The following is an 18,292-nucleotide window of genomic DNA, read 5'->3' on the forward strand; positions in this document are numbered from 1 at the left end:
TATTTTATTCTCTGGGCAATGAGAATTCACTGAAGCTTTCTGAGCAAGGGACTGACCTGATGAAGACTGTCCTCGGTGATCTGCCGGTGCAGTCTAGTACAAGTGAGGCCTGGAATGGAGGGAGAGTGGTCTGCAGTAGTCTGGCAGGAATAAGGAAGGGCCTAAGTTAATAGGAAGCAGAGAGAAGAGAAAGGATGATGGACACATGAAAGGATGTGAATCCAAGACCACAACTTATGGTAGTTGTTTAAATACTCTAATTTGAGAACAAAGAAAAACAACGATTTCTTGGTGGGTCTTCAAAAGGTGTGTGTGTTTATATGTGTGTATCTTAATTTATCCAGGCTTCTATAACAAAAGCACCTTGGACTGGGTGGCTTATAAACAACAGAAATTTATTTCTTACAGTCCTAGAAGCTGGGAAGTCCAAGATCAAGGCGCCAGCGGATTCATGTCTGGCAAGAGCCTGCTTCCTGGTTCATTGACCGCCATCTTCTTACTGAATCCTCACATGGTTGTAGGGGCAAAGGAGCTCTCTGGGGTTTCTTTCATCAGGACGCTAATCCTATTCATGAGGATGTGCCCTCATGACCCAATCACCTCGCAAAGGCCCCCCCCCCCTTTAAATACCATCACCGTGGGGACTGGGCTTCTATATATGAATTTTGCAGGGACAAAAACATTCAGTCTGTGGCAATATCCTTGCAACTCAAAATGTCTATAGACCAACAAGATTGGTATTGCCTGTGAGTTCACTGCACTTGGAGAGTCTCCGACCCCACCTCACACCTATTGAATCATGTCTACCTGTTAACAAGATCCCTAGCTGATTCATAGGCGGTTTGGGAAGCACTGGTCTGTTTTCTTATAGAAATGATCTGTGGTCACAAAAAGTTAATGCTGATTGAATTTAACATAGTATAGAATTTAATACAGTATAGTATAAAGCTAATTCTATAATAGACTGTATAAAATTAATAAAACAGTCTCTAATTTTGTGTTACACGAACTCAATTGGTAAGAAAAAAAAGAGGACAAACTGGCATAATCCCCCCAGGGTAGCCTGTCCATGGGTCCTCATCACAGAGGTCAGGCAGCTGGTCGGAGAGTGTGGCTGAGAATCAGAGCAGTAAACACTAGAGTAAGAGAGTTCCGGAAGCAGGCCACACAGCTGACCTTAGGGCTTGCGCGCTCGTGACGAACAACCAGGGCACCTGTGAAATTAAAAATCATGTTTGTAACACCAACAATGAAACATCAACCAAGGAAACACCCATGTCCAGGGTCCAGCGACAATCTGGAAACAAGCAATTGGAGATTTTGACTGGGTCACCACTGAGGACGTGGTAGCAAAGAGAAGCCTGCGAGGCCAGGATTTTAAGGAAACTGGAGCTGCATGAATGCAATTCCTCTGCTTTGAGTTTGACTGCTGGGATTTGGCTCTCCTGCTCGAACCTCTCGTGGGAACGCGAAAGGCCAAATCCCACAAATTGTGAGAACTGACAGGAATTGGTCTAGGGAATGGCCAGACTGACAATAAGCTAATCAATCTGTCTTGCCACCATGTCTGTTGTTGATTTTCTACAACTTTCTTCTTGAGATTTCACATTAAAAACATAACATTTGTGCTTTTTTCTTTTTAATACCATAAAACTAATAGATAAGAATAAATGTTTCCCCAGTTTCAAATTTTACCAGTACACAACATCCTTTAAAAAGAAAACCAAATACATGCTCATCAGACTACCAAAAATTTCCCATTTTCACAGAGGAACAGAAAATTGTAAACTGCTTCATAACTCTTTCCTGAGACTATGAAATGAGGCTCGGGATTACCTTTAAGTTACTGGATAATCTGAAACTCTTGCCCTGTGGTATAATTGGAATTTTTGTCAGTTGCTTACACTGTCATTTCTTTTCTTGTTAAGATATCAGCAACAGCTTTGCCTACATGTGATGATGTGTACTTCCAGCAACAAGGGAGCGATTTCATAGTTGACAGAGGCAATATAATACTGAAGAGCAATCAGAAGCAGAGTGTACATGCTGACGAGTGGAATGAGGTAAACCATTTCTTCATGGCCGTTGTCTGTCCTGCTGTAAGTGAACAACCCAGGACTGCCCTCAGAACCGTGTGGGGCCCGGGTAAGTGCTCAGGCCATATAAGCTCCCAGTGTCCTCAAGGATGGGATGGACGAAAGGAGGACACAAGCTCAAAGTAATTAGAGCCTCTGGGCAAAACTTTAGTAGCTTGCTTTCTTTCAAGACAGAAGTTTCTGGAAAGCTGGATTCTGGAGTCGGAGAGTCAGGTATTGTGAATTCACAATTTTTTGTTCTTTTAGTAAGGAAAGGTACAGTGCTGAGGAATGGTTCTCCCCCTCATTGGAGGGAAAAGGACATGTGGATATCCCTGGGGATAGTGCATGGCTATGCCCTGGAACCAGGCCATGGGAGTTGGCCAGTGCTGGCCTGAGTGCAGGATGATGCCCCCTCCACAGGACCCCACCTCCAATGGCTTCAAGAAGGCCCAAGGAGACCTGAGGACCTTGTAGCTATCCAACTATATTAGCCAAAGTTGGGGGTATTTTAGGCCCATTCATTTGTTCGTTCATTCATACACTGGGATCTTTACTCACTGAGTGTTCCCGTGTGCGTAATGCATGATGGGCATGTTAGAAAGCAAATGAAATCAGCCGCTCGCTGTCTTGTTCACGAACCTAGCACCTTAGCCAGTTCCTTCCATATAAGAGACCTCCTTGAGTGAATGAAATGCTTGGATCAATAACAAAAATATGTAGGCATGAAGCCTGCCCTAGAGATTGTTGTTGTGGAAATGAGCCACGTACACAAACAACTAATGGTGGCCGGGTCGGGTGAGTATCATAGAAGAGGTACACGTAATGTGATAGGGATTCTCATCTCCAGCTGAGAGGAGCAGAGAAGGCTTCCCTGGCCGGTGTTCTTCCCCCCGGGTCCATGCACACCAGTATGGCGGCCTCGCTCTTTCTCTGGTTTCTGTTCCTACACCGCATGCCCATGGAGCCTTCTCTGACTCTCTGGACTTCTCATTCTGAGTCCATCTGAAAGAGAAGAGTGGGGGATGAGTGGCTCCTCCCCCTCCCTGGCTCTCTGCGGCACAGGTCAGTGAACCTCAAATTTTACTGTGCATCAGTATTGCCTGGGGAGTTCATTCGGAATGCAGATTCTGAGCCTTCCCCTCAAGATGCTGAATCAGGGAATCTGGGACCAGTCAGGAAATCGGCCAAGCACCCCAAGGTGATTCTGATACAGGTGGTCCCTGACTGCACTTCGAGAAACTCAGCTCTGAGCTTCCACAGACTATTCTCCTGACTCTTGCCTGAAACAACCACCTCTGTATGATTGATTTGTAAAACTTCTACTCATCCCTGAAGGCCCAATGCAGATTTATCTTCCTCTGACATTCCCTACCCTGCCATCTGGACATTGTTCATTGTTTCCGTCTCTGGGGTCCCACAGAGCAGTAATTTTCAAAGTGCAGGTTCTGCCTTAGTAAGCGGGTTATGAAATCAATTGGCTGGGCCAGCTTGGCGCAACAGAACAATAGAAAACAAGGGCAATTTTTTGGGGGGGAAATTTTGTATCGGTTTTCTATACATGCGTATGTGTGGGCTGAGTCGCTGTCTTCAGTTGGGTTCCCCCAAAACAGACATGACAGAGATTTGGGTGCACGTGCTTTACTGGGGGGATGCTCATCAGGAGAAGCCTGTATGGGGAGCAAGGGCAGGAGGCCGGGAGGGGAAAGCAAGGCAAGGACGGGTCTAGGGCGGAGTCTGGCCTTGGCCTGGTCCCTGAGCGAGGTCGGGAGCATAAACGGCACAACAGAATTGTCCCCCGTGGAGGCCCAAGGGCAGGCCTGTTGTGTTCATCGGTCAGTCATTGTTGTGGGCTGCCAGGGCAGGTGCAGGCGGCCTCCCTGGTGGGAGCGCCCATGCAAGGACAATTCTCAAGAGAAGGGAGCTGTGTGAGACAGCAACCAACAGTCACAGCAGCTGGTGACTGGAGAGAGCAGCCCAGCAAAGGGCAGTGCACGAAAGCATCAGCTCCTTGCATGCTCAGACCCCCAAACACGGCCCTTTGTTCAGAAATCAGGAAAAAAGAACATTGAAGGTACTGACATATCCAGCTTCTTAGTTTCTTCTGTAGTCTCTCTTGTGACTTGTTAGTTGTTTTTTTATTTGCTCTTTAATATCACTTGAAGAAAAGGAATATTTTTTAAAGATTTTATTTATTTATTTGACAGAGAGAGAGATAGCGAGAGAGAGAGCGCAAGCAGGGGGAGTGGGAGAGAGAGAGGAGCAGGCTTCCTGCTGAGCAGGGAGCCCGATGCGGGGCTCGATCCCAGGACCCTGGGATCATGACCTGAGCGGAAGGCAGATGCTTAACGACTGAGCCACCCAGGCGCCCCGAAAAGGAATATTAAAAAGTTAAATTATTAGCATGAATTGGGCCATTCATCTTTATGTCATGCGATGCCAATTTTCACTACAAACATGAGAGCATTTGGCTCCTGTGTAATCACTGAAATTACAGTTTGTATTTTGTAGTCATATTTGCATCTGTATCTTGTTCTTCCCAGAACAATGGAACGCTGCGCAAAACTAACTCAACTTAGTTTTCATTTCACTTCTCGGTTTGTGTCCTGCCGACGCTCCCTAACTTCAGTGTACTAATGAGTAAGGGAGGGCTGCAAGAAGGGCACCCAGGAGTCACCTTATCTTTTATTCCTCCTAGGCATCCTTCGGTGTAAGCAGCTGGCTGATACAGGGAAGCCACAGGAATAATGTCTTTCTTAGAATGCCTTTGCCTTCTTTCTGCTTTCAAAGCAAGTTCTGGTTGGAACAGAAAGCCTGGCTTCCTGGAGCTGTCAGCACCCTGCTTACTCAGTCATAAATGTAACACATTTACCTTGTACGCACTCTTAGTCTCACTGAATGCATGCGCATAATAGGTCCACTCAAATGCTATGCTCACCGGCATCATGTGAGCTATTTGCAAGTGGGAGCAAGCAAGCAAGCACATAGTGGGCATATCCCTTCTGCTCACATGTGCCCTCCATTATCCCAAGAGACTTCAACTTACAAAACAACTTCAAAGATAAAATTATTATTTCAAGATGGTGACAGCAGAGCATGAAACCAAACATGGGGCCCTTCTGAGTGTGGGACCCTCTGCAAGTACACGTGTTGCACACCCATGAAGCTGACCGTGCTCATTTGCTTCTTACATTAAGTTTATTCCATGCAAGCACAGGTTCTCCAGGATTCTCATTGATCACCATTCCTGGGGAGATTTACAAAAGGAGATTAATGGGACAAACTGCAGCCTTTAGCTGCGACAGTTGGTCCCAAGGTTGTAACTGATACTATCTTCCCCCTCCTTGCCACCCATTCTAGATTCCCCTCATCCTCAACTAGCACTTCTGTTGGGTAGGATGATCTAGACCCTCATCCCTCCAGGGTCTGAGCCCCTGGTTTCCATGGTCTCATCAGGATACATGTAGGGCAGCGCCAAGGGTGTCTTAGTGGGCCACCTCAGTGCCACGCATATGCCTCACGTCCTGACTGTATAGCTCAGCCCTTCCACTTATGGTCCTTTCTTCCCAGGCCTCCTGGTCTCTGGCATGAGGAGCCCAAGCAACCATGCAGCAGCCATAGCTTTAAGTTTAGTGGAGTTCTTTTTTCCTGCCCAAGAATCAAGACATTGAGACCCACAGAGCCCAAAGTTGTAAGCACAAGAAGCCCAAATTCCCGTGATCACTGTCAGTGACGGTGAGCTTGGCTACTCCTACTTGATTTCCAAACCCATGTTTTCTCCTTGTTGGGGACACCGCATTACGTAAAGGCCTTCACTCTAAGGAGTGAACAACCTCCAGAAGACCACTGTCCCACCTCACAGGGTGTCATTTCCCAAGGTAGCTGAAGCTGATGCATCTTTGAGAGACCCCGTTCCACCCCCCATCTGAGGTTAGCGTCTTCTGGACAGTTTGGTTTGTGTAGGAGCAGGGGATCTCAAAGTCACATGACCACTGCTATATTTCTTTTGCTGTGAAGTGGGTCCCTTGAGCTGAGGAGGTATTCTGTTTTCCCTCACTGGTGAATCAGATACTCTGTGAGCCCTCAGACAGTGGTGCTGACCAAGGCCACAGAATGTATGATTCTCTCTATGGGAGACCGCCTAACATTGCCTTGGACTAAGGGACCCAACTTCACTATCCTTTAATATAGGAAATCAGTGTGCTATTTTGTGGAATATCTGGATGGTTCAAACCCTTTTGGGCTATAGAGAGTGGGAGAATGTGAATGGCCTTGGGGCAAGACTGAATACACACTGCTGCTCACCCCAAGTCAATACGAATTGCTTCTGTTCCTTCTTCTGTATGGGGTTGGAGAAGAACACATTTTTGCATTTCAGTAGCTGTATGTCATATATGAAGGTGGTGTTCATCTGCTCTGGTAACGATACTTCAGCAAGCACAACAGCTGCAAGTAGGACTACCAGCTGGTTAGGTTTGTATGAAGTTCGTAATGAGGATATGATGGGAACCACCACCAAGCCCTGAGAGTGGTACTTTGAGGATACTGCTGATTTGCAATATTGTTTTGTATTTACTGTATTGGTTTGGTGGGGAGAGAGTGGAGGCGGATGGGCATTTCACAAGCTTTTACCTGGCATTTCCTACTATAAGAGCTCTTATGTTACCTCACAGGTCAAAGAGTCAATGTCCACTGCTAAGCAGGTCTATGCCAGTTACATACTCAGGAATTGGAGGAAGTAATCAATGGGTGGTTCAGTAAGTGCAGTGAACCCAGTGCCAAAAGAACTTAGGCCAGGACTCCATATATTACCTCTCCTTTATATGGCCCTCTTCTAACAAGGGGACCATGATGGCACTTTGGGTACCTGGTTTACACTTGCCAGGGTGTTGAAGAGTCTTTCTTCATTGGGATCTGGCCTCTTTTAAGTCACTGGGTTCTGGATCTGAGAAGTGGCTCAGATCTAGGAACTTGACAAAGCATCGTGTCTTTCCATGGGAGCAGCTGACCTCAGCCTTTTGCTAATTCACACCAGATCACTTTCGATTATACATATGAAGCAATACCTTTGTTGTCTGCTCATCTCTCTTACTCCGAGGAACGCCATGTTCTATTAATCATCTCCACTGAAGATTCCTACGGGTCAGGCCCCCTTGTCTCCTACTCCAACCTTGCTGCCCACTTTAATAATTGTATCCATCTTGCTTTTGAGAGTTGAGTGATACCCAGCCTTTGGTAGTCTGCGATCCTGTCCTCCACAGTGATACTAAGGAGCTCGGTTTTGTAATGATGTATCCTACCTGCCTACAGAGGATATCCAACATTCAGCTTTTCAGTGATGCTGGTGCTCTTCTCACCAGCTCATCGCTTACTGTCCTGATATATAGAGTGTCCTCTAGGCCTTCAAGGAACATAATCCGTTGGTGTGTTTTCTGGTCTTGCATTTTAGATCCATTCTAGCGCGCCTACTACTCTGAGCCTTGAATCCCTTCCTCCACAGCCTGATACAGCTGTTCTGGAACCTCTGCTTCCTTTCCTCAGGGCCACAGCTTTTGCCAAGCTTCCAAGAGCTGCTCCAGCAATATATTGGATCCATCTCCCCAGACTCCAGGGCTCTTGCCAGGCTATTAAATCCTACATTGCTGGTGGCCCCAAATCAACAAGCTCTCTTTATCCAGTTTCATATTCTGCCTCATTGGTCTAGCAACCTCAGGACCCATAGTCAGCCATTCTTTCCCAGTTGCTACTGGTCTATGTTAGCCAGGTCCCTCTCAGAGATCCAGCTCTTTCCCACCCAGATCATGCTGAAACTTGACCCTAATTATCAGGCAAGTGGTCAGGAGGGATAGTATAGGCAGGTCCAAGGAAAGTACACATTTTCTTCCAAGGCACCTGCATCATTTGAGGTTTCTGCCTTGTCCTCAAATGTGGCAGGGGTGGAGTGGAGGGGCTCTATTTTCCAGCAAGAGTGAGTGGATTACTTCTGTAGTCCGAGAGCGCTCAGGGGAACCTCAGGGTGCAAGGTTCTCGTGTGCATCACCCATGTCTTAAAAGCCCTCTTCTTCCCTGTTGAGGGGCTTGACTTTGGCATAGGTGACTCACCTCGGCTGAGAACTCAGGCTTCTCTGAAGCTCCGCAAGTCTTACAACTAAGTTCCGTGTCTGGACTTCAGCTCTTCCTGCCATCTAGCTAAAGGAGAGGAGTCTGTAAATACCTCCAGGGAGGCCTCGGATTCTCACACTGGGCTTGGAATTCCTGGGTGATCGCCCTGAGCCTGGCACCTCTCATCGAAGCTTCGGTGGCTTTCAACAACTACCCCCTATTTCCACAGTCCGCAGTCCTTATGGTTACGGCTCCCCCACATCTCTTGGTGCCAGAAATACCCAGTGGGTGCCCCCTCCCCGCTTTATCCTGTCTCAGTTCTCCACAGCTGACAGCTTTAGCAATTGCTCTGCTAACCACGGTCCAGGGATCCTCGATACATGTTACAGACGGGGGTCCTCATTGCCAGCGGAACCCAAAACGATCCTCCTCCCGGTTGCATCTGGGAGTCTGCTTCCAGTCGTGTATTTTAGATCCATTCTAGCGCGCCTAGGGAACGTGCTAGCACGTTTCTAGGGAAACAGTCTGGCGCCGACTGTCTCAGGTCAAGTGCCCTAGAAACAGAGCCCAAGACTGGGTTCAGGTGCATGTGATTTATTAAGGATGTGTTATTCGGGAAAACTCCGTAAGAGAAAGACAGAAACAAGACAAGGGGAAAGAGTAAGATGTGGTCTCAGGTAAAACAAATTTTGGATTGATCCACGAAGGAGCTCAGAAGCATAAAGCGCAGACAAAGTTGTCCTGTCCGCTGAGAAGCCAAGGTCAGCTTTTTATACCTTTGTATTGAGAAGCCATTGGCTGCAGCTACCCCGGGGGCAGAGCTGGAAGTGGGGAGGAGGTATTTAGGAGGGCAATTCTCCGGAGCAGGAGGCAACCATGAGCCCTTAGAAGCCACACACACAGCAACGCCGGGGTGGGTGCACCAACCAGGTAAAGGGGGTCCCTGGGGGGCACCTGCAATGTCCATGGCAGTTGTGAGGGTATATAGACACGTTTACATAGATCTGTCCATTGGAACCTAATCTGGTTGATACAGTTTCTTATTTACATTTTGGTTTCCAACGCAAGATTCTAAACTCTTCCACAGCAAGGACTCTGTCCTATTCATCTTTGCATTCCTAACGCAGGGACTGGCAATGAATTGTTACTAGTCAAACACTTACCAGATAAAGAGGAGTTTGGGGTCGATCACAGAGCAACTTGAACTCCAGACGAAGTAATTTGGGCGGGATTCTGCTGGCAGTTGGAAAGAGTGTGGAACACTTACTGGCAGCAGTGGACAATGCGCATTGGACTAGGGAAAGGATGGAGAGAGCGGCCGAAGCACTGTTGTAGTGATGCGGGCAAGAAGCCACAAGAGGCAGAGTTCTGGTAGAGGCTGTGAGCGGAGGGACGCAGATGCAAAAGTCATTACAGTATTATCTACAGGGTCCAGATGGCCCCAGGCTAACAGCCAGTAAGGAGACCATCAGCGAGGCTAATCAATCGTGTTACAAGTTTTATTCTTCTCTGCCTCCACGCAGATAGAAGAGCATGCCTCTTATTTGCATGGAAGAAATATCCAAAAAAATAAATCCATGTGGGTTTTCTCAGTGTCATGCATAATTAGGCAAAGCCCATGAAGTAAGCATGGGAATATTTTCTTTCCCTCCATATTTTGACCAGAGTTCCACGGTCAGATCTGAGAAAACCCAAGGTCATCAGTGTGGAATTCGTTCAATTCATTAGCACGTGGGGTACTTAAGTTTAAAGTGGTTTCCAGGGGCGACTGGGTGGCTCAGTCCTTAAGCGTCTGCCTTCCGCTCAGGTCATGATCCCAGGGTCCTGGGATGGAGCCCCGCATCGGGCTCCCTGCTCGGTGGGAAGCCTGCTTCTCCTTCTCCCACTCCCCCTGCTTTATTCCCCCTCTCACTGTGTCTTTCTGTCAAATTAAAAAAAAAAAAAATCTTAAAGTGGTTTCCAGTGACATTACTTTCAAATCAATCATTCTATACCGTAACATATGTTCTGAAAGCTGCTGATTCAGCACATTATCCTCAGCTGCATTCTGGACCGGATCCTGGCTGGGATAATTTATTTGTGACTCAGATGGATCGTATACACAACAAGAAATACGTACTTTTTTTTGTTTTCCTGAGCTCTTCCAGGACTTGACTCGAGGCAAAGCTGTGTGCATTCCTCTCCAATTTTAGGGCTCAGTGACTTTTGGCCAGGTGCCTGCCCTTCACGTTGTTTTCCGAGAACCGGTTCCTGGGACCCTCATTGCGTGGACTGGACCTGGATTTGCCAGGGTTCTCCCTGGGGCTGGCTTGAGATTTGCTGTCAACAACATTTCCTTTCCCATGAACTTCACCATTGCTCTTCGCTACGAAACTCAGGTATCCAACTTCTTCTTTAGGGGTAAAGGGCTGACTGAAGTGCATTCTCGAACTATGAGTTTCCATTCCAGTCTTGCTAGGGTCATCAGAAAATGATTTGCAAAAAGTAGAACATCTGGAGAGCATTAGAAATCAAAGAATTTCCTAGCAATATTAAAACAACATAGTAAGCCAGAGGCATACATGCTTTATTCCGTGGAGAGAAGCTGCATTTGAAGTTACATATCTAAGGTACAGGGTCTAAGGAAGTGGTGATGGAATGTTTGTATAAGAACAATGAAAAACTAAACTAACACAAATTCTGGCCTCCTGGGACTTTTTTCTAAAAATTTTCTAAAAATTTAATAAGCTAACCTATGTGCAGAGATTCAGATTCACGCAGAAGAGGCATTTCTTTTGCACTTGGAATTTACCCTGAAACAAGAAAAAAGCTAAAGGCAGGCAGCTCCTCTTGCCTCCTCCCCCTGCCTTTTGAGAAATATCTAAGGCAGATAGAAACCAAATCAGAAAAACACTCCATCTAGAGTGGTGGCCCCTAACCTTTTCTCTGCATAATCTTTTCTTTGATAATCTGAAACCCCACAGACCATTTCCCCTGAAAAATATTTTATAAGGCTGGGGATGGTCTCAGAGCCCCCAGGGTTCCTCTGGGGACCACATTCTAGAAATGCTCCTGTTATGTTGTATGAGCAGAACTGCTGATCCACTTTGAAACTCTTGATATGACGTAATTCTCTATTGCTCACTTATAAATGAAGGCCAAGGGACTTCAGTGAACTTGGACCTGGGGAGTATGATTCATCATTAAAAATATGATATATATATTTTAATTTTTCCCTAGAGAGGACACATCTGTGGCATCTTTAAAAAGCATTTCCAAATTGCATGGCTTTCAGAGTATAGCTGATTAGCATATACTATAAATATATATATATGCATATTTAGACACATATAAATAGATTTAGCAATATAATCATCAAATATTACATAACAAAATCTATATAATGATACATTTATATAATAATATTTATACAATAGCATGAAAAAAAGGATATAAGCTTTTGTGAAGGATTCCAAATTTCCATTTTTGTTCTGTAATACAGGGACAGGTACATTAATTGACTCTCTGGGAGACAGAGGTTAAAGACGAGGCCTGTCAGGAGCGCCAGGGCTTTTCCAGCCCATGAACTAGAGCTACAGCCAGAAATAATATTCCTGGGTCTACCTGGGTTGCCATTCAGACGTCAGCGAGTTAGAGCTGAGAGTGAGCCTCTCAGACTTCGCTCGTAAATTCCATTTTCCGAGAGGGCTGGGGGTTGTGGTTTCAAGTCCAAGTGCTGTCCTTGAGGTGTGTGTTGTACATGCATCCTCACAAGGACATGCTTTTTATGTCCTGCCCGTCTAGCCCACAGCCGACTGGACTGTCCAGGTCCTGGTTAACCCCCTTGGAGGGAGTGAGCACTGTCCACGCGAGAGTCCATGGCCACGGCCTCCGTCTTTCCCTTTACCAGAGGCTTCCAGGTATGCTTGGGACCTGTCCTCAAACATGGAAGGCTTCTTAGAATTGTTCATCTGTCAGTAATTTGTATCAAAGAACTAAGCAGGAGAAGAGGTGCATTAAAGGAAACGGTGACATTAAGTGCTTGCTGTGGGCTACACTAAACACATTTAAGATCGTGTTTTATCTTGCTAACAACTCACTGAGGTAGACTTTCTCTTCATCAGGCGAGGAGGGAATTGAGAATGAGACTACTTGGAGACCTGCCCCAGTCTCATAGCTAACGTACTGCAGAACCAGGATTCTAGCCCCAGTCTCCTGATTCTCAGTCTGGAATGTTCCTTTCCCTTTCCCCAGATGGCCTGGAGAGGTGCGAGAGTGAAATGCTACAAGAGTAAGAGTCAAATATTTAGCTGGCATTATCTCAACAGCTGAGAGTCTGTCAGGTAAAAAAAGCTACTAACTTTGAGGCCACTAATTTTGCATCAGAGATTTGTGGCAAAATAGAACAAGAGACCCTGTTGAGATTAGCATGGTAGATAGGATGAAGGACACTTGTTCTATCCTTTTCGCAGTGCAGTCATGACAACCCATGGCTAATAGTTCCTAAGCTTTGCTATTTGGCACAATCCTATGCAAGAGCCACAGAGAGAATCTGAGAGTGAATTTGCTGTCCACCCAGTGCACCTGAACCGGTCTAGACCTGGCCCCTACCCCACGGTCAAACCCACGTCCACACAGGTGGGATACCACCAAATACCCTGGCCGCTTAGGTTATATGACTGTACTTTTGTCACTGAATTGTTGCTTTATTTCTCTTCATACAGAATCATGCTGCTTCCCACACCCATCTGTTTAGAACCAGATGTACAATATTCCATAGATGTCTATTTTTCCCAGCCTTTGGAAGGAGGGTCCCACGCTTATTCGCACATCCTGGTTGATTCAGTAAGTATCACGGAGCGACGGGGGTGCTGCCTTCCAAACTGAGCCCTGTTATCATTCTACTTTTAGACTCCATGGTGAAATGTTTCTTTAGAAGTATAAATGAGTTTGTTCCATTAGAAAAACCACTGATTCTCACAGATCTGTACTTCTGAAACAAATAATGCAATATATGTTAAGAAAAAAAAGAAGAAGAAGATAGCAGGAGGGGAAGAATGAAGGAGAGTAAGTCAGAGGGGGAGATGAGCCATGAGAGGCGATGGACTCTGAAAAACAAACTGAGGTTTCTGGAGGGGAGGGGGGTGGGGGATGGGTCAGCCTGGTGACGGGTATTAAAGAGGGCACACTCTGCGTGGAGCACTGGGTGTTATGCACAAACAATGAATCATGGAACACTACATCAAAAACTAATGATGTAATGTATGGTGATTAACATAACAATTAAAAATTATTTTAAAAAAAAGAAGAAAAACCACTGATTCTCTATAAACGTCACCTAAGACCAGTTGCAAACCTTACAGAACAGCATGCACCAGCAACAGTTGGAGGTGTTTTACCTATTCTATTGTTTAGTCTTCACAACCACTCTGTGAGGGAGGTACTGTTGTCCCCATTTTATAGACCACAGAACTGAGGCACAGGGTCACAGAGACAGTGAGAGAGGAGTCTGCCATCAGAGCCAGACTCCCTGATGCCAGAGCCCCCACTCTGAGCCACCACAGTGTCCTAGCATTGCAGAAAGTTCTGGGACAAATTCTGCCACTTTAATTGTCAGCGTCTTGTAAGTTCCACTCTATATATACTGTGTTTTTATATCGCTGTGATCAGAGCACTCGTACATAGATGTTTTGTAGTTCCTGTTATAGCATAAGCATTTTCTTATGGTGCTTATGTAGTCTTCTTATCACATTTAGGAATGATGCATAATATTTCTTCAAATGACTTCTTTTAACGCCTTTCCCCCACAAAGTTGGGCCACAGATATTCCTTCCAAACCTCTCACTCTGTACAGAACTTCAGGCCCAGGCTAGTCCCTGGGCAGAGTTTGGGCACTGAGGAAATTTAAGCCTTCACTTACCAGTATCTATTTCCTACTTGTCCAGGTTTATGGCTCTTGAAATAGCCTGTCAAATTAATTTCTGGAAAGTATTCTCCAATTAACTCTCACGATCATCAGAAATATGTGAAAGTATCGGGTTCATTCCACCTTCAGCAGAATTGTATAGAATTGTGTGGAATTTTTTTTAAAGTAATTGTGTGGATAAAAATCAAATTCATTTGTTACAGCTGCATTTTTAAAAATGTTCGTGAGAGGGGTGCCTGAGAGGCTCAGTCAGTTAAGAGTCTGCCTTCGGCCTTCGGCTCAGGTCATGATCCCGGGATCCTGGGGTCCAGCCAGCGTTGGGCTCCCTGCTTGGTGGAGAGTCTGCTTCTTCCTCTTCCTCTGCCCCTCCCCCTTGCTTATGCTCTCTCTCTCACTCACTCTCTCTTTCTCAAAATAAATAAAATCTTAAAAAAAAAACAAAATAAAGTATTTGTGAGAACCTTCTAATATCATGATTTAATTGGCAAACTACTGTCCTACAAGGTTTTATTTGAACACAGCTATGGCCAGTTGTTTAAAAGATTTATTTATTTTGGGGGGACGAGGGGCAGACAGAGAGGAAGAGAGAATCCAAGAAGACTCTGCACTCAGCACAGAGCCTGGCACAGGGCTCCATCTCACGACCCTGAGATCATGACCTGAGCTGAAACCAAGAGTCAGGTGCCAAACCGCCTGAGCCCCCCAGGCGCCCCTGGCCAGTTGTTTATATATTATCTACCACTGTTTTCAAGCTACAAAGACAGAGCTGAGTACTTGCCACAGAGGCCTTATGACCCACAAAGCCAAAAATATTTACTGTCTAGCATTTTATAGGAAGCTTGACAATCCCTGCTTTAATTAGTTGTATGTCCATATTTCATGAATTGTGTCTTTTAAAGTTTAATTTTTAACCATTGAACATTTTAAATTTATAACCTGGAACTTTGCTGTTTCATCATCTACTATAGAACTCAGTATGAGGCAGGTGTATCTTGGAATTTATTCAACAAGTTCAGGTATTGTAACATCTAGAAAAAGCCATTATATAAGATTATTTTACCAGAGATAGGATTGCAAAATTTAGAAAACAAGGAAGGAGGGAGGGAGGAAGGAAGGAAGGAAGGAAGGAAGCAGGGAGGGAGGGGAGGAGCAAGGGAAGGAGGGAGGGAGGAAGGAAGGAAGGAAGGAAGCAGGGAGGGAGGGGAGGAGCAAGGGAAGGAGGGAGGGAGGAAGGAAGGAAGGAAGGAAGCAGGGAGGGAGGGGAGGAGCAAGGGAAGGAGGGAGGAAGGAAGAAAGGAAGGAAAGAAGGAGAAAAACGGGACACTCAGATTTGAATATTGTATAAATATGTCCAAAATATTGCCCTCAAATGCTGCATGAGACATACTAAAAAATTATTCATTTCTTTTCCGAAATTCAGTTTCAGCTGGGTGATTTGTATTTTATCTGGCATCCTTACCCAAAGATGGTCTAAATATTGCACCTGGAGGGCCGTCTGATATTGTGGTGAGGTTCTACCATGTTACAGCAGAAATGAAGTGGAAAATAGAAACAACCTCTTGAATGAGAGTTTAAACTATCGTGATTTCCCTACCCATGTAAGTCCTATTCTCTGCCCAGGAACTTCAAATAGAACTGCACTCACGGACCAACACATGAGTTACAAAGAAAGAAAATCAAATCCAACAGATTTAATTTAGGGGGAAAAAGCTAAAAGTTGGGAACCCACGCAGAGTAGAAAAAGGAAAAGGAAGAAATTAAGGAATTGATACATCAGGAAGAGATTTTATTATTATAATGATAGTCATGAAACTCAAATTTATAAGAGCCAAGATACTCCTCATCTTAAATCCATATCCTGAATATTTTATATTCACTATTTATAATTTTATGTATAATAGTTTATGACTTGATGCTGTATTTCATGCATCCATACAAATTATCCATTCATCACCCATTCACTGTGCATACATGGGCTGATACTGTGCCGGTTCCCGGGGTGTAAGCTGTGGTCCCTTCCCTCAAATAATTCTCAGTCTGATACAGAAGACGGACGTGTAAATAAAATCATTGCAGTGATATTTGATAGATACATAATACAAATGGGTAATTTGAAATTAACTGAAAAATATTTCCATTTGATCAGTTTTCAAGCAATCATCTCTTACATATAGCTACAAAAACCATGAAACCTGAATGAAAATTAGGAGAGCAGCCTGATCTTGGCAAAGTGTCAGAACCTCAGAAGGGAGGCTAGGTCCCTCTTTCGGGTCAAATTCCCCGGAAGCCGGAGCTGAGACAGGGACTTAGGTCCCCCTGATTTATTGAGGGTGTGCTTGTGGGAGAAGAGGCGCGGGGGACAGGGGAAAGAACAGAGTAAGGATGTGATCTGCGCTGAAGTGTAGCTGATCCCACAGGGAGCTTGGGAACGTAATTGTACCACCGAGCTAATTGCACCTCGAGGCAAAGTGGTGGAGCCTGTGTGCGCCCAAGTCATCCACCCCACCCATCCCCCAGGGAGTACGTTCACTTCTGGACTAGTTGGCTGAGTCCAAGTTTCTGGAGAAAGGGACAGCTGTGAGCCTTTAGCGGCCAATGCCACAGCAGCTGGTGAACGGGAAGATCTGGGCAGGGCACCTACAGTGTCCCTTTGAGTCCCTGACCCCGGATGTCCATAGGAGAAAGCCAATGCACATTTTCTGATTACAGACTAATGCAGTTATTTCCACACCACCAATTTTGCGGCTCTGGGAAGATGCTTGACTGCCTGAACCCTGGCCCTTTCACAGTTCATTTTTCTCCTACAGCCAGATTAACATTTATATCTAAGACCAGGATGCATTACCAAGAAGCCCGGATGAAAGCTTTGGTCAACCCTGGATGCTCCTTCCGCAGAAATAGCTTTTGTTTGGCAAGCCTAGTGAGACAGTCACAAATTTCCTTCAGTCACCCTGATTTCATGATATATGTTTCCATGAAAATGTGTTTAGAGTCGAAAGTATATTAGCCATTCTAGAATATAAAACTGCCATTCTTTTAAACCATGGGATGGACTACACTTGGTAAACAAAGTCTTTAGAAGTTTCTAGAAGAAGTGAGTTACAAAATCCTATAGCTTGACAGGGACTCTTACCATCTGGCCCATCAGTTGGGTGCCAGGACTGGCCTCCTCAAAACTGCCTCAGACAAGTAACTATAGATAACGAACCCCTGGTTGGCTGCCTTCATCCCCAACCCTAGCCTGTCCGGCTTCCTTCTGCATCTCTCTTCACTCCGTGTGTGTTTGGGGAACGCCGTCATTTTGGTATCAACTTGAAAGACCACACTAGACAGGTGTGTATATGTCTTCATTGAGCAAATATTTATGAAGTAGCTACTGTGAATTAGACACTGTGGTAGGCACAGGTGTGAATGAGACAAGCACCGACATGCCGGGGCTTCCTCTCTAAAGGGGGGATGCAGACAGTTACACGGGAAATGGCAGCGTGGTCTGAGAGGTACTGGAAGCCATGGCAGGTCACTGAACAGAAAAGCTCGGGGTGCCTCGAGCAGTGATCCTCAGCATCACCCGACTCAACCTCCTCTTTTTATTGCAAATGTTTTCCAACACTCATTACTGATTTGAAATGCAATTCATGGGCATTATAGCCTACCTTCATACATACCTTCCAAAGAATGTCAATGTAGTGTGCGAATACAAAGAGACATAAAAGGAAAGTGATTTATAGAGGAACGTTATGTACTTCAATATGCACACTGGCATGAATACGCCGCAGACACATGAGACAGGGACATGCTCCAAGGTGTAGAATCCCTCAGTGTGAGACAGCCATGAAAGCAGGAGTGTTGCAAACATGTTGCAGTCATGTTTTTAGAACAGAGAATAAGGCTTTCTGACCTTATAATCATAAACAAAGATTTCTCCTGCATGGATGTTCGGTGAAACATGGGCTGATTTTCCTTTGTGTCAAAACGTCAGGGATTTCTGATCTGCACCTGCTAAAAGCCAGTAACATACCTCATCCGATGGCCATGACAACCAAAACTACCCCTTGGAATTCCAAAGTGCCCCTTAGGGGATGGCACCTCCCATATTGAGAACCACTGAACCGGGAGGTTGGGGGGCAGGGGGACACAGGGGTAAGAGAAAGAAGCCACTGAAGGTTTGAAGGAGGGGTTAGATGAACAAACTGCCTTTTAAGGAATCACT

The 18,292-nt window shown here is 45.4% G+C and overlaps 1 protein-coding gene across 1 annotated transcript in view; it reads left to right on the forward strand.

Moving 5' to 3' along the window:
* LAMB4 (laminin subunit beta 4) overlaps window positions 1–18,292 on the forward strand; it is a 109,778-nt gene that overhangs the window by 49,825 nt on the left and 41,661 nt on the right. Inside the window, exons 15-17 of the mRNA XM_027574784.2 lie at window positions 10,370–10,555; window positions 11,961–12,076; window positions 12,881–13,001. Of these exons, the coding sequence (XP_027430585.2) occupies window positions 10,370–10,555; window positions 11,961–12,076; window positions 12,881–13,001 (423 nt within the window). The remainder of the gene's footprint in view (window positions 1–10,369; window positions 10,556–11,960; window positions 12,077–12,880; window positions 13,002–18,292) is intronic.

The sequence above is a fragment of the Zalophus californianus genome, chromosome 12 (assembly GCF_009762305.2).
Source record: "Zalophus californianus isolate mZalCal1 chromosome 12, mZalCal1.pri.v2, whole genome shotgun sequence".
In the NCBI taxonomy this organism is placed as follows: domain Eukaryota; kingdom Metazoa; phylum Chordata; class Mammalia; order Carnivora; family Otariidae; genus Zalophus; species Zalophus californianus.